This window comes from Salmo salar, chromosome ssa01, assembly GCF_905237065.1.
Source record: "Salmo salar chromosome ssa01, Ssal_v3.1, whole genome shotgun sequence".
Lineage (NCBI taxonomy): Eukaryota > Metazoa > Chordata > Actinopteri > Salmoniformes > Salmonidae > Salmo > Salmo salar.
Window position 1 is genome coordinate 114,100,265 of NC_059442.1, and position 21,643 is coordinate 114,121,907.

Here is a 21,643-nt window from a genome sequence, read left to right on the forward strand (position 1 = left end):
TCTCAGAGCCTTCCTCCCAGTCTTCCTTCCAGAGCCTTCCTCTCAGAGTCTTCCTCCCAGTCTTCCTCTCAGAGCCTTCCTCCCAGAGTCTTCCTCCCAGTCTTCCTCTCAGAGCCTTCCTCCCAGGCCGACAGTACAGTACTAATCTGGTCATCCCCAATCCTCTCCTCTAGTAACAGCCTTCAACTCATGTCACTAAATCCCCCCATATCTCACTCCCAGGCCCCAAACTCTTATGTTCAACAATGCACTCTTAGCCCAGTACAACAACAAAAAATGCACGAAATGAAATGTATGCATTCACTACTGTAAGTCGCTCTGGATAAGAGCGTCTGCTAAATGACTAAAATGTAAATGTAAATGTAACATTACAACCTGCCACTGTAACGTCAATAAAATATCACATCCAATGAAATGTACGGCTTTAAACACTCACCTTTTAATGTTCTCAGCAAACCACATGTTCCTCTTTATTACTTTTTATTTAGCATTAAAATAGAAACGAGAAGAACTAGACACTGGTCACTCTATAGTTTAGAAGTTAGTGCCATAAGCAGAGACTGATCCAGGGGAATAGGACTCCTTCTAAAGTCTAACTGACTGCTCTCTCTTTCTCTCTCTCTCTCTCTCTCTCTCTCTCTCTCTCTCTCTCTCTCTCTCTCTCTCTCTCTCTCTCTCTCTCTCTCTCGCTGTCAAGTCCAGTCTTCATATCTAATTTGAAAGCTAATTAAGTTGGTCAGTTTATAAACTATAGATCAACCTCACGTCATATTGTTTCACCTCAGGAAGAAGAGTCCCGTGATGGTTTGAATCACCTTCTAACTAACTAACTAACTAACTAACTAACTAACTAACTAACTAACTAACTAACTAACTAACTAACTAACTAACTAACTAACTAACTAACTAACTAACTAACTAACTAACTAACTAACTTCTAACTTTCACTACAGACCAGATGGCCTATCTGACAGTCCTCTTTCACTACAGACCAGATGACCTATCTGATAGTCCTCTTTCACTACAGACCAGATTACCTATCTGATAGTCCTCTCTTTCACTACAGACCAGATGACCTATCTGATAGTCCTCTTTCACTACAGACCAGATGACCTATCTGACAGTCCTCTTTCACTACAGACCAGATGGCCTATCTGATAGTCCTCTTTCACTACAGACCAGATTACCTATCTGATAGTCCTCTTTCACTACAGACCAGATTACCTATCTGATAGTCCTCTCTTTCACTACAGACCAGATGACCTATCTGATAGTCCTCTTTCACTACAGACCAGATGGCCTATCTGATAGTCCTCTTTCACTACAGACCAGATGGCCTATCTGATAGTCCTCTTTCACTACAGACCAGATTACCTATCTGATAGTCCTCTTTCACTACAGACCAGATGACCTATCTGATAGTCCTCTTTCACTACAGACCAGATGGCCTATCTGACAGTCCTCTTTCACTACAGACCAGATGACCTATCTGATAGTCCTCTTTCACTACAGACCAGATGGCCTATCTGATAGTCCTCTTTCACTACAGACCAGATGGCCTATCTGATAGTCCTCTTTCACTACAGACCAGATTACCTATCTGATAGTCCTCTTTCACTACAGACCAGATGACCTATCTGATAGTCCTCTCTTTCACTACAGACCAGATGGCCTATCTGATAGTCCTCTTTCACTACAGACCAGATGGCCTATCTGATAGTCCTCTCTTTCACTACAGACCAGATGGCCTATCTGATAGTCCTCTTTCACTACAGACCAGATGGCCTATCTGATAGTCCTCTTTCACTACAGACCAGATGACCTATCTGATAGTCCTCTTTCACTACAGACCAGATGGCCTATCTGATAGTCCTCTTTCACTACAGACCAGATTACCTATCTGATAGTCCTCTTTCACTACAGACCAGATGGCCTATCTGATAGTCCTCTTTCACTACAGACCAGATGGCCTATCTGATAGTCCACTCTTTCACCATCTCATTGCTTGTTGCCGTCAGGAGGTTTTTTATCTTCCTTCATGCTCATGTTTTCTATCTTTCTTGTTTTCTTTCTTGTGATGGCTTGGCTTTCTCTGGTGTACCCCAGAGGAGCGTCTTCAGAACTGACAACTCTCAGTTCTTTCATTGTGTTCTTTATCTTTTTTTCATTGTTCTAAAATGAAAACGTTGCATTATGTCATTGGTAGTATGTATTGTCTTTACACAGACCTTCAGACAGACAGACAGACAGACAGACAGACAGACAGACAGACAGAGAAGGTTATATCAATGTCACTTAAATAAAATACATGAATATATAAATTCTTTACAAAGCGAAAAAAGCGGTTGAGTTGTTTGCCATAACATAGCATCCAACATGAATGAAGACAGATTCAAATGAAGGTATTTCATATAAGCAGCTTTTCAAGGTGTTAAAGGCTATTGTGGCAGATGGCAGGGTGAGGTGAGGGGAGTTGTTATTGAAGGGAGATATCTGGCAGCCCGCTGGCTCCACCCTTATATGGACCTCCTGCCCCAACGAGGCAAGGCTGTGGGTCGTTAAGCCAGGGAGTGCTTGGGGATAAAAGAGGAAGCAGCCTGCACCAAGGGGCAGAGGAGGAGAGAATCAAGAGTTATGAAGAGTGGGAGAAGCGAGAACGATATCTGTGCGATTACCCATTGTGACCCGTTGGACTACCCCCCCTTGTGTACCAGACTGGATTGGCTGAGGACCCGAGTGTGAGGATTACCCCTGGAGAACAGAACGGACAACGAGAACGGCTTGTGGACTGTGAAGTAATTAGTGAATTCCACCTTCTTCCCCAGTGTACCAAAATCCCTATTAAACTCCCCATTTGCATTCTAGTTGTGCTGCTGGTGCATGCTTTGGTATTGAACTAGGTGATGTGGAAACCCCACACCCTTGAGCCTGCTACGCTATATTTTGTTATTGGTCCATTTTCACAAGCTGTTGTTCCTAATACAAAACAGAATGAAAAAATCTGTCTATTCACTGCTATTTTTTTTCCCTGACAAAAGGACTTTTTATATTTTCAAAGGAAAAAAGTGTAAATATCCTTTTCATACTACATAATAAGAGTTGAACCTTTCGCCCCTGCTCATTGGTCCAGAACAACACTGCCACAGAGAGCATCATCTTCAGACGGGGCTCTTCAGAGACCTCCCCTTTCTCCTAATACAATTATCTCTGCCTCCCTGTGTCCAGGGATGTAAAACACAACAAAACAAGTCATTTGGTGTCCTTTCTTCTCAATAATTGTGGGAAGACTTCAAGATCAGTATAGGCCTACTATGTGATGCAGAGTTATATAGTCAGGCGTCAGGACACCCCTCACATAACACCAATCAAATGGAGGTAAGTGGTGGTGAGGTATTTTATGACGCCATGTGGGTCTCTAACAATACTAGCAGTGGATTGTTTTGGTTTGTGTTTTGATGGACAGACTGGGATTCTTTTGTCTCTGCATACTTACAGATGACACTCACGGCCTGCTAGCTGCTCTGGCAGCCTCTCTCTCTCTCTCTCTTTTTGTCCTGACTGTGGTAATTCAGCTGCATTGTTTCTCTGCCTCATTGAAGCAGTTTGTAAAGAAAACGTCTGCACCCGCCACCCAGTATATAGAGTATTTATTCAAATGCTTGCAAGCCACTGCACTTCTACCATCAGAAAAAAATGAACAAGCTGGTTAATCAAAAGTTAATTGTATACTGTAATTCTCATGCAGATGAGGCCTCAAGTACAGGAGTCCCTGATCTTCAATTATTAAAATACATAAATCAACACTATAGAAAAACAGTGTGGGACTCAGTGGCTAGTTAATAATTAGGCAACGTTTAATTTGTGGCAAACAAAGTAAAGATACACAAGGGGTCTCCAAGGAAACAATAAGGTTGAATTAAACTGGAAAATATACAGATTAACTGCAGAAGATCATTTAGTGGTTAAGCATGCAATTAAATCAAAACCATTATGAGGAAAGATCTGGTTGCATGGGAACAATTCGATATAACATTACTGAATATAGTCTGCACACTGTACGTAGGAAAAACAGTCAAAGGTATTGGCTTCCTATTCATTCCTGGAGAAGAAGAAAAAATCTAACTGTGAATTGAACTTGAGCACTGCAGCTTCACAAAATGAACTAAATTATGCTGTTTACAAAATTAAAGTTTCAGCTCAAGTGAAATCCTGTAATGATATATCCCATGCTGTGCTAGTGGTGCTTTCACAGTATCATTGGAACAGTTTTGCCAAGTTTTCCCCTGTGGGAATACTGTGCATGACTCATCCACTTCCTACAATGCACAATTCTATTACTTTAACCGTTATCTACAGGGTCTTGGCAAAAACATTTAAGGTTTAGGTCTTAGAGAATGTTTTGAACCAAATACAATCCTTTTTGTTTTAGATGTATTTAAGACCAGTTTATTATTAATCAACCATTCTGATACTGACTATAACTCCTTATTTAGAATTTCAGTGAGCTCACTGGCTTTGGGTGATGACATCAGCATTGTAGTTTTGTGTAAGACCAATAACAAATAATTATTTTTTTTCAAATGGAGAAGAGTAACGGCCCAAGGCAACTGCCCTGAGGGACACCGCACTGTATATATCTGATGTTAGAGAAGCTTCCATTGAAGAACACTCTCTGGGTTCTATTGGATAAATAACTCTCCAACCATGTGATGGGAAATGATGTAAAGCCAATGCAAGTGAGTTTCTTCAATAACAATTTATCATCAATAACATCAAAGACTGTACTGAAATTTAACAATTGAGCTCCAACTATCCTTTTATTATCCATTTATTTTAACCAATCATCTGTCATCTGAGTCAGTGCAGTACAAGTTGAGTGCCCTTCTCTATATGCTTGTAGTTAACTTGTGCCCTGAAAAATAGCATTGTATTTGGTCAAACACAATTCTGTCCATCAGTTTAATAAGAGCAGGCAGCAAACTGATTGGGTGGCTGTTGGTGCCAGCAAAGGGTTCTTTACTATTTTAAGACAGTGGAATTACTTTAGCTTCCTTCCACACCTGTGGACAGACACTCCTTTAGGCTTTGGTTAAATATATAGCAAACAGAGGTGTCAATACAGTCTGCTACCATTCTCAATAGTTTCCCATCTAGGTCATCTATACCTGGTGGTAATACAGTCTGCTACCATTCTCAACAGTTTCCCATCTAGGTTGTCTATACCTGGTGGTAATACAGTCTGCTACCATTCTCAACAGTTTACCATCTAGGTTGTCTATACCTGGTGGTAATACAGTCTGCCACCATTCTCAACAGTTTCCCATCTAAGTTGTCTATACCTGGTGGTAATACAGTCTGCCACCATTCTCAATAGTTTACCATCTAGGTTGTCTAAACCTAGTGGCTTCATGTTCCACCTCTCCCACACTAACTTGAACACATTTAAAAAAGCAATCATTCTCTTTCAGTATTAGATCTTTGGTACAAAAATATGATGGTTCACTGTTCAATGTTGTCATTTCCCTTCTGAGTTTTTCCACTTTACTAGTGAAATAGTCATTTAAATTATAGTCAATATCAAAAGGTTTTGATTTAAATTACCCATCAACTTCAGTGAACGATGGAGATGAATTGGGTTTTCTGCCCATGATACAATTTAAACTGGAACTGACAGCGTTTAAGCAACATGAAATCGTATTAAAATCTGTTCATATACAGCCCCAGGAAGATTTTTTTTTAAACATTTTCTGACAAGCGAGCACTTACTGTAGATATGGTCATTTTCACCTTTTCCTAAATGCATTGAACGTTTGGGAATTAAGTATAATAAGGCATTTGTGGAAATTTTTTAGCAGCCGTGCGTTTTGACAATTAATAGACACTGCAGCAAATAAAACCCAATAAAAACATCCGTCTTGTCCAGGACCGGAGTCTACACAGACCGGTGTGCTATAGCCAATCAGAGCTACAGTAGGCCTATATGCAAATATGCTATTTATCACATGGGCCTGCCATCATTCACTTTGAACTGGACTGTGTGTTTACAGGAAGTAGCAACCATGTGACTTTAGATCATTAGAAAACATTCGCCAAAAGCCACAAAATACACCTGAATGTATTTCTGTACATATGTGAACACCATGAAAACGTAGGCTCTCTCTCCCTCAGTTATGCACATCAACAATAACAAGATCAACAACTAATGCTAGCCAGAGCAAGATGAGCTAAAATCTAACGAGGGAAGATTAGATAAACCCTCTCAAATGTTTTCAGCTTGTAGTTGGCCTTCAAAATTATACTGATAAACGATGGGGAATAGTAGCCTGCTTGCCCTTCTGCATTTTGCCTGCCAACGCATGCTTGTCCCAACCCACGTTTTGAGTACTGAATGGGAACAAGCCTGTCCCGCCCACCCATTTGACAGATGCCAAATACATTTGATTGACAACTAAGAGATATGCTAACTGTGTATAACAGTTGAGGGGTTGTATACAGGCTAAGGGCTGGATACAGGCACTCCGCGTTACATCGTGTCTAAGAACAGGCCTTAGCCGTGGTATATTGACCATATACCACACCCCCTCGGGCCTTATTGCTTAATGATGTTCCAGCCCCCCGTTCATCTGCTCAGGAACAAAATAGGACCTTGGCTGAATCTGGTTGATGATCCCTGCTCTACATCATGGAACGTTGAGCCAAATAGAACGTATTTAAAAAATATATATATAAAGTTGGTTTTGTAACATAAACTGGGAATTTGATATTTTTTTACTGATATTATGATTGTCTGTTTGTTTCATATCTGCAAAGTAGTTAAAACGTTGTCGGTTCCACTTTAAGGTACTCCAGAGTCTTTTTCCATTGTGTTTTATGTCATTTATCTTGGTTTGGTAATATATTTTATTATTGTTTTTTTGTTTAGTTTAGCCACGGCATGTCTAAATTTACAGTATGTTAACCAATCAGCTGAGCAGCAGAACTAATTTGCCACCTCTTTTGCATAATTTCTTTGAACCATACGATCATCAATCCAGGGGGCTATAACAGTTCTCACAGGTAGTTTCTTAACAGGTGAATTGTCACGTCCTGACCAGTAAAGGGGTTATTTGTTATTGTAGTTAGTTCAGGACATGGCAGGGGGTGTTTGTTTTATGTGTTTCGTGTATAGCTGTATGCCTTACAGGACTGTTTGTCGTCGTTGTTTTTTTGTATATGTAACGCCCTGGCCATAGAGAGGGGTTTTTTGTTCTTTATTTTGGTTAGGCCGGGGTGTTACATTGGGTGGGCGTTCTATGTTCTGTTTCTATGTTTTTGTATTTCTTTGTTTTGGGCCGTGTGTGGCTCCCAAATCAGCCACAGCTGAAGTTCGTTGTTGTTGATTGGGAGTCACACATAAGTGCATGTTTTTCCGTTGGGGTTTTGTGGGTAATTGTTTCTGTCTAGTGTTTTCTGTCTTGTGTAGAGTTAATCCTGACAGGACTGTTTTGCTGTCGTTTTTTGTAGTGTTCTCTTTTTTCATTAAAACTCTGAAGATGAACACATCCTCCGCTGCACCTTGGTCTCTCTCTCACGACAGCCCTTACAGTATACGTGTGTTTTGTTTTGTTTTTCCTTCTTTCTGCCAATAAAAAAGAACATGAGTATACACATTCCCGCTGCGCCTTGGTCCAATCCTTACGACACCCGTGACATGAATGCTTATCAACAATTTGCATCATATTTTTTACAAATACTTCCAGTGCTGCATCTGGATTCACTTCCTGATGAAATCAGACCAACATACATTTTTTAATTTTTTTTACATCTTCATCAAAAGAGTCCGGAGAATTTTTTTTGTATGATCTCTTATAAATACTTCAGGCCCAACCTTTGGCACTTTGGCTTACCTTGTTATTGTCACAATGTTATGGTCACTATAGTGTAAGGGCTGTTCAACGTTGGTCTGACCAATCGGAATCCATGCTTCAAGATTGTTTTGATAACGCGTACTGGGAAACGTTCCGGGTTGCCTCTGAGAATAACATTGATGTATACACTTACTCGGTCACTGAGATAATCAGGAAGTGTATAGAGGATGTTGTTACTACTGTGAGGATTACAACTTATTCAAACCAAAAATCTGCAAAATATGTGTAAGCGACCAATAACACTTTATTTGATTTGGGTAGTAGTAATATCAGAGTGATGATTTAGGAAAGATATTTGAGGGGAGTAGAATCATTAGATTGATGATTTGGACAGATGTTTGACGGTACTACTTGTTCAAGTAAGAACTAAGTAATCGATGTCTAAAACAATGGGAGAATTAAACCATGTCTAAACCATGTCTAAACCATGGGATAATAAACCATGTCTAAACCATATGTAAACCATGTCTAAACCATGGGATAATAAACCATGTCTAAACCATGGAATAATAAACCATGTCTAAACCATGTCTAAACCATGGGATAATAAACCATGTCTAAACCATGTATAAACCCCATGTCTAAAACTTGTCTAAACCATGTATAAACCATGGGATAATAAACATGTCTAAACCATGTCTAAACCATGTCTAAACCTGGTTAAACCATGTCTAAACCTGGTTAAATAAAGGTGTCTAAACCATGTCTAAACCATGGGATAACAAACCATGTATAAACCATGTCTAAACCCCATGTCTAAACCATGTCTAAACCATGGGATAATAAACCATGTATAAACCATGTCTAAACCCCATGTGTAAACCATGTCTAAACCATGTCTAACCCATGTATAAACTGTGTATAAACCATGTATAAACCATGTCTAAACCATGTCAAAACCATGTCTAAACCATGTCTAAACCATGGGATAATAAACCATGTCTAAACAATGTCTAAACCATGTATAAACCATGGGATAATAAACCATGTCTAAACCATGTCTAAACCATGTGATAATAAACGATGTCTAAACCATGTCTAAACCACGTCTAAACCATGGGATAATAAACAATGTCTAAACCATGTCTAAACCATGGGATAATAAACCATGTATAAACCATGTCTAAACCCCATGTGTAAACCATGTCTAAACCATGTCTAACCCATGTATAAACTGTGTATAAACCATGTATAAATCATGTCTAAACCATGTCTAAACCATGTCTAAACCATGTCTAAACCATGGGATAATAAACCATGTCTAAACCATGTCTAAACCATGGGATAATAAACCATGTATAAACCATGTCTAAACCCCATGTGTAAACCATGTCTAAACCATGTCTAACCCATGTATAAACTGTGTATAAACCATGTATAAACCATGTCTAAACCAGATCTAAACCATGTCTAAACCATGTCTAAACCATGGGATAATAAACCATGTCTAAACAATGTCTAAACCATGGGATAATAAACCATGTCTAAACCATGGGATAATAAACGATGTCTAAACCATGTATAAACCATGGGATAATAAACGATGTCTAAACCATGTCTAAACCATGGGATAATAAAACATGTCTAAACCATGTCTAAACCATGGGATAATAAACCATGTAGAAACCATGTAGAAACCATGTCTAAACCCCATGTTTAAACCCCATGTGTAAACCATGCCTAAACCCCATGCCTTCCTGCTGGTGAGTCTCTGATCCACCTCTACGCAGACGACACCATTCTGTATACTTCTGGCCCTTCTTTGGACACTGTGTTAACAACCCTCCAGACGAGCTTCAATGCCATACAACTCTCCTTCCGTGGCCTCCAACTGCTCTTAAATACAAGTAAAACTAAATGCATGCTCTTCAACCGATCGCTGCCTGCACCTGCCCGCACGTCCAGCATCACTACTACGGTTCTGACTTAGAATATGTGGACAACTACAAATACCTAGGTGTCTGGTTAGACTGTAAACTCTCCTTCCAGACTCACATCAAACATCTCCAATCCAAAGTTAAATGTAGAATTGGCTTCCTATTTCGCAACAAAGCATCCTTCACTCATGCTGCCAAACATACCCTCATAAAACTGACTATCCTACCGATCCTCGACTTCGGTGATGTAATTTACAAAATAGCCTCCAATACACTACTCAATAAATTGGATGCAGTCTATCACAGTGCCATCCGTTTTGTCACCAAAGCCCCATATACTACCCACCACAGCGACCCACTGGCTCCAGGTCATCTACAAGACCCTGCTAGGTAAAGTCCCCCCTTATCTCCGCTCACTGGTCACCATAGCAGCACCCACCTGTAGCACGCGCTCCAGCAGGTATATCTCACTGGTCACCCCTAAAGCCAACTCCTCCTTCGGCCGCCTCTCCTTCCAGTTCTCTGCTGCCAATGACTGGAACGAACTACAAAAATCTCTGAAACTGGAAACACTTATCTCCCTCACTAGCTTTAAGCACCAGCTGTCAAAGCAACTCACAGATTACTGCACCTGTACATAGCCCATCTATAATTTAGCCCAAACAACTACCTCTTCCCCTACTGTATTTATTTATTTATTTTGCTCCTTTGCACCCCATTATTTATATTTCTACTTTGCACTTTCTTCCACTACAAATCTACCATTCCAGTGTTTTACTTGCTATATTGTATTTACTTCGCCACCATGGCCTTTTTTTGCCTTTACCTACCTTATCTCACCTCATTTGCTCACATTGTATATAGACTTATTTTACTGTATTATTGACTGTATGTTTGTTTTACTCCATGTGTAACATGTGTTGTTGTATGTGTCAAACTGCTTTGCTTTATCTTGGCCAGGTTGCAGTTGTAAATGAGAACTTGTTCTCAACTTGCCTAACTGGTTAAATAAAGGTGAAATATATATATATATTTTTAAATGTAACAATCCCCTCTCCAACCTGTACGTAACAGTCCCCTCTCCAACCGGTATACTGTATGTAACAGTCCCCTCTCCAACCTGTATGTAACAGTCCCCTCTCCAACCTGTATACTGTATGTAACAGTCCCCTCTCCAACCTGTATACTGTATGTAACATCCCCTCTCCAACCTGTATGTAACAGTCCCCTCTCCAACCTGTATGTAACAGTCCCCTCTCCAACCTGTATGTAGCAGTCCCCTCTCCAACCTGTATACTGTATGTAACAGTCCCCTCTCCAACCTGTATGTAGCAGTCCCCTCTCCAACCTGTATACTGTATGTAACAGTCCCCTCTCCAACCTGTATACTGTATGTAACAGTCCCCTATCCAACCTGTATGCTGTATGTAACAGTCCCCTCTCCAACCTGTATACTGTATGTAACGGTCACCTCTTCAACCTGTATACTGTATGTAACAGTCCCCTCTCCAACCTGTATGTAACAGTCCCCTCTCCAACCTGTATACTGTATGTAACAGTCCCCTCTCCAACCTGTATACTGTATGTAGCAGTCCCCTCTCCAACCTGTATGTAACAGTCCCCTCTCCAACCTGTATGTAACAGTCCCCTCTCCAACCTGTATGTAACAGTCCCCTCTCCAACCTGCATGCTGTATGTAGCAGTCCCCTCTCCAACCTGTATGTAACAGTCCCCTCTCCAACCTGTATACTGTATGTAACAGTCCCCTCTCCAACCTGTATGTAACAGTCCCCTCTCCAACCTGTATACTGTATGTAACAGTCCCCTCTCCAACCTGTATGTAACAGTCCCCTCTCCAACAGTTTTATTTTATTTTTACATTTAACCTTTATTTAACTAGCCAAGTCAGTTAAAAACAAATTCTTATTTACAATGACGGCCTACCCCGGCCAAACCCGGATGGTGCGCCGCCCTATGGGACTCCCAATCATGGCCGGATGTGATGAAGCCTGTATTCGAACCAGGGACTGCAGTGACACCTCTTGCACTGAGATGCAGTGCCTTAGACCACTTTGCCACTCTGGAGCAATATAGGATCATTCAACTTAACAGTGACATCTACTGGTTTACATAAATCATAATATGCCCCTTCTTCACCACTAGATGGCAGTGTTGAATCACATAGAAGTAAATTGACAGGTTTTTCAATGAATTTAATATAGCAACGGCATTTAAAAGACATTGAGAATCCAAGAGAGGGAGACAATGAAAAGCAGAAAACTAAAGATGAAGAGGTGTGACCTGAAAACACCCTCCTTCATCTTCATCAAACAACAAGAGAGAAAGAAAGAGAGAGAGAGAGCGAGAGAGAGCAAGAGAGAGAGAAAGAGAGAGAGAAAGAGAGAGAGAAAGAGAGAGCGAGAGAGAGCAAGAGAGAGAGAGAGAGAGAGAGAGAGAGAGAGAGAGAGACAGAGAGAGAGACAGAGAGAGAGAGAGACAGAGAGAGAAAGAGAGAGAGCGATGGAGAGAGAGAGAAAGAAAGAGAGATAGAGATAAAGAGAAAGAGAGATAGCGAGAGAAAGAGAGAGATAGAGAGAGAGACAGAGAGAGATAGAGATAGAGAGAGAAAGAGAAAGAGAAAGAGAGAGAGAGATTATGTTGGGCCATTCCTCCAGAACAACAACTCTCATCTGACAAAGCATCCAACAATTCCATATTCCCAACTATTAAACATCCCTGTTCACTGTGTATCAGACATGGTTAGTTCATCCTCCCGTTGTATCAACATGTCATAAAGAAACAGAGGGGTGTGTATGTGGGCTTCTGGGCCCTTGGCATTCAGGTGGATTGATTTCACATTCCTATACAAAGGGAGCCCTTATAAAACTGGTATTGAAGCACTGCTGGAGTTCATGAGGTAATGTTTCGTTGGGGAAACCTCCTGTCCTAATCTTTCACAACAATGCAAATGGTGTAATGACATAATGAGGATAATTGTATTTCATGAGATTGGTGGTAGCCAGTATACTATAACAGCACTGAGGTCTGAATACTAAGCTATGGCATTTACATGGATATATAATTAACAGATTGAGGATCGTTATTTTAAATAAATATGCCCATCTTTTGTGGTTTTTTTTTTTTTTTAAATGTATTTATATTTGTGTTCGAGTTCATTTAGATGCACTTCCGTTAAATCTTTTAATTTTACAGGTCACACTGACTGTTGCGTCAGATCAGAATGAATTGTGTTTTAAGTCCTATAGTTATTTTGGCAACTGCATCAGCAGACACCTTCCTATTAGGTCAAATAATACACGTCACTTTTAAAAGATATGTACAGTTCAGGACTGCATACATTTAAATATGTATCCCACTGCTATTAAAGCAATACACATGAATATACACATGATGACTGTATCTTTTCAGATTGAACATCTTTGACATAATGTATCTGTAATACTCCTTGCTGGTATGCTCGGTGATGTACATGTGCTTCAGAATATGTGCAGTGGCTTTAGCTAAATATTTGCCGCCGTGGAGAGACAAATAAAAAAAAACTGCAGTATGGACGTATTAGTACTACTGATTTGATTAGTACTACTGTGTTACTGGTACTTTGTTATTATATGTGTAGTTGCATATTGATTTGCTGAACTGAAGTAGGCTACTACTTCCATCAGGTTAATGGAAACTAATTCTTACAATTCCTTATAATGTTGTTTTAAACGCACCTTGTAACTTGATATCCTTACTTTGCATATATTTTTTTTGTGTTCTTGATATTGTGCCTCAAAATACTTGCATTGTAAAGACCCTAATATATATTTTTTTTAAAAGGGGTTATTTCCAATTAAATAAAATATAGATGAGATATCACCTCTAGTCACAGATAGAAGGCATCAATATATGTCAGAATATCTTAATAATGTTCACATAACGTTCTTAGAATGCAATAAATGGAAGGCCTGCAACAATACATAAAACATTTACAATAGCTCCACTTTCAAAGGAAACATTACACGTATGGTCAAAGCCAAAATAAACACTCAGTCTGAATAAACAAGATTTTTTAACAAAAGTACAGTATCATACAACAACTAAAATATGTGAATAAAGAGACTCAAGGTTAAAAAAAAACACTTGAATTTCATTACAAAATAATTATTATACATGATGTGAAATATACATTATTAATCTTACATTTTGGCATTTACAAATTTTTCGTCCATTGACATACAGTATATTACAGCGAGGGATGGAGTTTTAGTTACAGTAAGGACAAGTGCATAGCAAAATAGAAAACCATTTAATCCTTCTAAGGACATAACACAAAGCCTGACCGACTGGTATTTCAAAAACAACATTTGAACATAAAATATGTTTGTAAGGCATATATTTCATCATTTAAAATTGGCATAGTCTGAGAAAATGTCCACAAAGTCTTGTACCACCCGGTAGCAGAAGTCGTATTGTTCCTGGGGAAAGAATTTGAGAACCATCAGGGAGAATTCTAAATACGAGTCTGGTGAACTAACATGTAAATGTTCAACGTGTAATGTCGATGTTTTATGTGTAATGTCGGTTTTATGTGTAATGTCGATGTTTTATGTGTAATGTTGGTTTTATGTGTAATGTTGATGTTTTATGTGTAATGTCGGTTTTATGTGTAATGTCGATGTTTTATGTGTAATGTCGATGTTTTATGTGTAATGTCGATGTTTTATGTGTAATGTCGTGTTTTATGTGTAATGTCGGTTTTATGTGTAATGTCGATGTTTTATGTGTAATGTCGATGTTTTATGTGTAATGTCGATGTTTTATGTGTAATGTCGGTTTTATGTGTAATGTCGATGTTTTATGTGTAATGTCGATGTTTTATGTGTAATGTCGATGTTTTATGTGTAATGTCGGTTTTATGTGTAATGTCGATGTTTTATGTGTAATGTCGATGTTTTATGTGTAATGTCGATGTTTTATGTGTAATGTCGATGTTTTATGTCCGTTTTGATCATTTTACTGTAAGCCAGAGCACCAAAGACAAATATCCATTCTGTGTAAACTTAATGGACAATAAATTATTATATTATCTATTAAATGGCATTGGGACCGATAGATACTTGGTCAATTATGATGTGTGGCCAAACTATGTTAAAATATTGGATTCTTTGGAATTGAAAACAGGTTGACAAACGGTGATTTGTGTCAAAGTCCTCACCACGGTCTGGACCATATGTGGTCTCTGCATCCGTAAACTCTTCACCGTCTGGAAGACGTCTAGCAGGCCCTCGGCCTTGACCCGCTCCAGGATATTGCTCAGTGCAATGAACGTACCTGTTCGCCCTGCACCAGCACTACACAACAGAACGTTAAAGAAAAACAGTGACTTTGGGGTTTTGTGACTGTTGTAATGGGTTGCTAGTAACAGTAACAGTCTTGCATAACGAATGCTCAACAAACTATACAAGTAAAAAAGTGTTACCAAAGTAACAGTAAATGTGTGATAAAGAATTGTTATGAAGTAACAGTAAATGTGTAATAAAGTGTTACCAAAGTAACAGTAAATGTGTAATAAAGTGTTACCGAAGTAACAGTAAATATGTAATAAAGTGTTACCAAAGTAACAGTAAATGTGTAATAAAGTGTTACCAAAGTAACAGTAAATGTGTAATAAAGTGTTACCGAAGTAACAGTAAATATGTAATAAAGTGTTACCAAAGTAACAGTAAATGTGTAATAAAGTGTTACCAAAGTAACAGTAAATGTGTAATAAAGTGTTACCAAAGTAACAGTAAATGTGTAATAAAGTGTTACCAAAGTAACAGTAAATATGTAATAAAGTGTTACCGAAGTAACAGTAAATATGTAATAAAGTGTTACCAAAGTAACAGTAAATGTGTAATAAAGTGTTACCAAAGTAACAGTAAATGTGTAATAAAGAATTGTTATGAAGTACATTTAAAGTGGTATAAAAGTGTTACTTAGGTAACAGTGAAGTGTAAAAGTGTTACCAAAGTAACATATTCCCCCACATGGTGATAAGGGCCAGAGTCTTAGCTACCTGCAGTGTACGATGATGGGATGGTTTCCTGACTGCTGTTGCTGTCTCTGCACCGAGGCGATGATGTCGATCATTCCTTTCCCTTCGGCTGGGATCCCGATCTCTGGCCAGCCGTGAAAGTGGAAGTGGCGGACCAGACGTGTCTGCTTATCCTGAAACATGGAAACCCAGGTTTGGAAAGACAATGTAGCTGTCAGGATGCTCATTGAGCAACATGCTAGGTTTGGACAGATCATTTAGCATTGGGAGCTAATTTTAGGAACATGCTAGGTTTGGACAGATCATTTAGCATTGGGAGCTAATTTTAGCAACATGCTAGGTTTGGACAGATCATTTAGCATTGGGAGCTTATTTTAGCAACATGCTAGGTTTGGACAGATCATTTAGCATTGGGAGCTAATTTTAGCAACATGCTAGGTTTGGACAGATCATTTAGCATTGGGAGCTAATTTTAGCAACATGCTAGGTTTGGACAGACCATTTAGCATTGGGAGCTCATTTTAGCAAATTTTTGCAATTTGCTAAGTTTTAGAAAGATAGTTTAGCGTTTGGGATGCACATTTTTGCAATACGCTAGTTTCTCGTGATGACTGTTAACGTCTAATTTGGGTTGAGGGTTACAAGATTAGCAATATGCTAACATGACAAACACTTTATTGCTGTGATTAATCATGGACTCCTCTAGAGGTAAGAAGAAGGTTAAGGTTAATGTCTCAATAAACTATTGCTTTAAGTCCTTCACTACCTCAGGGTATTTCCATGGAAACTTACTGGTCCGTAGGTGAGTACCAGATCCCGTACACTGAAGGTGTCACACACAGTGTCTCCCTTCATCTCTACAGTGTAGTCTCCATAGGTCACTGAGTCCTCTGTGGGCCAGTACTGGAAACACTTGTCCTGCAGGAGACACAGTCAGGAGATTAAGACTGAGTACTGGATAGCATAGTGATTCCATTACCATCAAATAAGAGAAGACATGTTCACGAACAGTAGCCTAGTACAATATTACAATAACTCAAAACATGTAAGAACAGTAGCCTAGTACAATATTACAATAACTCAAAACATGTAAGAACAGTAGCCTAGTACAATATTACAATAACTCAAAACATGTAAGAACAGTAGCCAGTACAATATTACAATAACTCAAACAAAACATGTAAGAACAGTAGCCTAGTACAATATTACAATAACTCAAACAAAACATGTAAGAACAGCAGCCTAGTACAATATTACAATAACTCAAACAAAACATGTAAGAACAGCAGCCTAGTACAATATTACAATAACTCAAAACATGTAAGAACAGTAGCCAGTACAATATTACAATAACTCAAAACATGTAATAACAGTAGCCTAGTACAATATTACAATAACTCAACACATGTAAGAACAGTAGCCAGTAGAATATTACAATAACTCAAACAAAACATGTAAGAACAGCAGCCTAGTACAATATTACAATAACTCAAACAAAACATGTAAGAACAGTAGCCAGTACAATATTACAATAACTCAAAACATGTAAGAACAGTAGCCAGTACAATATTACAATGACTCAAAACATGTAAGAACAGTAGCCAGTACAATATTACAATAACTCAAAACATGTAAGAACAGTAGCCTAGTACAATATTACAATAACTCAAACAAAACATGTAAGAACAGCAGCCTAGTACAATATTACAATAACTCAAATAAAACATGTAAGAACAGCAGCCTAGTACAATATTACAATAACTCAAACAAAACATGTAAGAACAGCAGCCTAGTACAATATTACAATAACTCAAAACAAAGAGGTCCTAGTTTTGGATCCTTGCTAGCAGTAGACAACTGAGATGCAGTAGTTAATAAGTGAATAGCATAGAGATATATAATATAATATGAATTGTTTAAATGATATTTCTTTGATGAATGTCCTTCCTACCTGCTCCCTCTCCTGTAGTTCAGTCAGCATGACGATGGAGTGACACTTCCACTCCCAGGCCATCCTCCAGTAGTCCTCTACCGTGTGAGATAAAGGACCCTGGGTCGCTATGAAGTAGTCCTTCTGCCTGTAGCCCTGAGGACACCCCACCACAGTATACAGTACAGTCATTACCACCATGTCAGACAGGTACAACTTCCTTGAAACTTTGCAGATTGCAGCGTATGAATATATACTTCAAATATACCGCAAAAAAAACTAACTGTCAACAAATATGACGTTGATTCACGTTTATTAATTGATGTAGTAGTGAGTTTTGTAATGTTTACTTACATCTATAAATGATGCATTGATGTAGTCAGTAAACTCTTGACCTCTTCTCATGGACATAATCACTCTGTTGAAGTCATCTGAAAAATAAATTCAAGATTCAAATTCATATTAAAACGGGAGATAACTACAAAAGACAGTATACAGAGTATAACAATCACATAGCATTGCAACTCAATCTCCAGATAAAAAATAACCCCCTTCATCGTAACTGCAGAATAACGACATGGGATGGCGTTTTAATTTCGCTGCACTTTTTTTTAACATATTTTAGCTGTCAGAGACAAACTGTGCAAAAGTGAAGGCATTCATTCTGAGCCCAATGGACCCTGGTCTAAAGTAGTGCACTAAATAGGGAATAGGGTGCTATTTGAGATGCACACAAAAAGGCTCCTCCAGATCCATTTCTCTAACACTATTTACAAGATGAGAGGCAGGCAATGAAAAAACGCATCACTCAACCTAAAGAACAGCAAAAAACAATGAGCGTTTTTATCAGATAAATCAACAAGACGACTGGCTAAAATATTTCTCAATGTCAGTCCCACGCATCAAGGTTTAAATATATGACTACCAAATATGAAAAGATGGTTTAGGTTAGGGTTAAGGTTTGGGATAGGGTCAAAAATGTATGATTTTAAAATGAGTTCCAAGCACTGGGATTAAACCCGCGATCTTTGGAGCCGTAGCTATCGCCTAGCAAGGCGCGGTGCCTACTAGATGGTAACAGGGACTCACGTCGCCCCCTAGTGGACGTTAGGAAACTGCCATGGAAATAAACGTTACTGTAATTTCACCCTTTCCATTACACCAACACACATCTTAATTCACTAAAGGAGCGGCCCTAACGGCCCTAACATCGAATGGTCTGAGGAAAAAGCAGATGAACAGGGGTAGAAGGAATTGGATCATCTGTGATGCTGTCACTGTTGATTTATGAATAGATCACCCATATTAGATGCCTAAAAGCCAGCGTCTCAAATGGCACCCTATTCCCTATATAGTGCACTACTTTTGACCACAGCCCTATGGACCATAGTCAGAAGTAGTGCACTAAATAGGGAATAGGGTGCCATTTGAGATGCACACAAAAAGGCTCCTCCAGATCCATTTCCCAAACACTATTTACAAAATGAGAGGCAGGAAATGAAAAAACGCATCACTCAACCTAAAGAACAGCAAAAACAAATTGTGTTTTTATCAGATAAAACAACAAGACAACTGGCTAAAATATCTCTCGATGTCAGTCCCATGCATCAAGGTTTAAATATATGAATATCAAATATGAAAAATAACATATACAATGGATTTCCCTGGCTATTTCTGCACGAATGCAATTTAGGTGAGAGAAGCAAGGGAATAAGGGATTTGATAATATCTCTCGTTTCGTTCTAAAAGGGGTTATGAACACAATATAATCTGTGGGTCACAATCTGTCTGTCACAAGTTAAAGAATAGCGCATGACGTAATGTAGTGCTACTCTGGGACAGCAGATCTCATTCAGCTTGTTGTGTTGGAACTTTTCCGGCATTACTTACATGGAATAATCTGGAGCACTCTGTTCTTCTTCATGTTGGCAGGGAGATTTCCCATCCTCATGTTCTCCTTCATTATCCGCATGTTGGTCAGTTTCTGGACGATAAGAGAGGTGGTGTCAGGGTGTAAATGTACACAAAGAAGACATTACATTTTTACCTTTATTTAACTAGGCAAGTCAGTTAAGAACAAATTCTTATTTACAATGATGCCCCCCCCCCCCCCCCGGCCAAACCCTCCCCCGGCCAAACCCTCCCCTATCCCGGACGACGCTGGGCCAATTGTGCGCCGCCCTATGGGACTCCCGATCACAGCCGGTTGTGACACAACCGGGCCACTCGGGAGGCCCAAAAATAAGGGCAATGCAAACTAATATAGAATAATTTATACACGATGCCCACAATTGCTATTATAAGCATACATAGACGTTCAAGGATTCTAAACTGCATGTAGCAAAGGGCTATATCTTATCAACTACAACCCTGTCAGAGAGACAGGACCCTGGCTCTCACTTTGAACTCTTCCTCCAGGCCGACCCTGTCGAAGGGGGCGTGGGTGTTGTGGAGTTTGTGCAGGTGTCCTTCCAGAGATGACACGTCCAGTTCTGTGTCTCCGTAGAGGTAGTATTCCAACAGGGCCTGGTAGATGAACGAGTACTGAATCTGGAGACCACAGAGGAAGACAAACACACATTTAGAGCACTAGAACAATAGGAATGAAAGTCCATACACTTTGATAATTGCTTCCAAAAGAAGAAGCTGAAGAAGAAGCAGAAGAAGAAGCAGAAGCAGCAGAAGAAGAAGAGATCAAGTGTGGTGTTCCACAGGGATAGATTCTTGGACCTCTATATTTTCTAGTTTACATTACAAATACATATTTACAACACTATAGTAGTAGGAAGGACAATGCTTACTTTTGGACAGTTGCTAGTCCTGGTACTAAGAGAAACATAGACTGATGATGCATTGCATGAAATAGTGTTGTGACCCTGTTGTTTTGAGCCTACGGTACTCACGTCTGTCTGTACAAGCTGTGAGCGCTGGTCTCGTATCTTGGACACAAAACCAAAGACGTCAATCTTCTGCTCTTGGTGCATCATGTCAATCACGCCGTCGATCACAATGAAGGTCCCTGTCCTTCCCACACCAGCACTGCAGAGACAAAGAACAGAGAAGACCAAGGAGTCAACTACTCTATCTAGCATCTGAGAATCATAGCATGACAGTTAGATCTCTCTCTCTCTCTCCCTAAAGATAGGTGGGGAAGTAACCTTCATGTTACTATGTACAGTACAACAGTTGAAATGTGTCTAAAAGACTGCATCTCCAGTATAAAGTACCTGCAGTGAACCACGATGGGACCAGCGAAGGAGGAGTTGACCGTCTTGACTTTCTTGAGGAACTTGAGCATGCCGATGGGGGAAAAGGGCACCCCAAAATCAGGCCAGCTGGTGAAGTGGAGCTGGGTGACCAGCCTGGAGGGCTTGGTGCCGTCACTGGCCTGCTACAGGAGAGGACACACAGAGCAGACATACAGAATCATTACTATAAACCAGATACTACCTAGAGTCATTACTACAAACCAGATACTACATAGAGTCATTACTATAAACCAAGTACTACCTAGAGTCATTACCATAAACCAGATACTACCTAGAGTCATTACTATAAACCAGATACTACAAAGAGTCATTACTATAAACCAGATACTACATAGAGTCATTACTACAAACCAGATACTACATAGAGTCATTACTATAAACCAGATACTACCTAGAGTCATTACTATAAACCAGATACTACCTAGAGTCATTACTATAAACCAAATACTACCTAGAGTCATTACTATAAACCAGATACTACCTAGAGTCATTACTATAAACCAGATACTACATAGAGGCATTACTATAAACCAGGTACTACATAGAGTCATTACTATAAACCAGATACTACCTAGAGTCATTACTATAAACCAGATACTACATAGAGTCATTACTATAAA

The 21,643-nt window shown here is 39.3% G+C and overlaps 1 protein-coding gene across 3 annotated transcripts in view; it reads right to left on the reverse strand.

The window, feature by feature from the left end:
- Positions 1 to 13,839: 13,839 nt before the first annotated feature.
- LOC106594265 (receptor-type tyrosine-protein phosphatase epsilon) overlaps positions 13,840 to 21,643 on the reverse strand; it is a 129,532-nt gene continuing 121,728 nt past the window's right edge. For all 3 annotated transcript variants that reach the window (XM_045687672.1, XM_045687670.1, XM_045687674.1), the window contains 10 exons: positions 20,982 to 21,145; positions 20,658 to 20,793; positions 20,155 to 20,304; positions 19,645 to 19,738; positions 18,109 to 18,185; positions 17,776 to 17,910; positions 16,617 to 16,742; positions 15,846 to 15,997; positions 15,003 to 15,138; positions 13,840 to 14,262 (listed from right to left, as the gene is read on the reverse strand). In XM_045687672.1, coding sequence (XP_045543628.1) covers positions 14,188 to 14,262; positions 15,003 to 15,138; positions 15,846 to 15,997; positions 16,617 to 16,742; positions 17,776 to 17,910; positions 18,109 to 18,185; positions 19,645 to 19,738; positions 20,155 to 20,304; positions 20,658 to 20,793; positions 20,982 to 21,145 — 1,245 coding nt within the window. In that variant the 3' untranslated portion in view covers positions 13,840 to 14,187. The remainder of the gene's footprint in view (positions 14,263 to 15,002; positions 15,139 to 15,845; positions 15,998 to 16,616; positions 16,743 to 17,775; positions 17,911 to 18,108; positions 18,186 to 19,644; positions 19,739 to 20,154; positions 20,305 to 20,657; positions 20,794 to 20,981; positions 21,146 to 21,643) is intronic.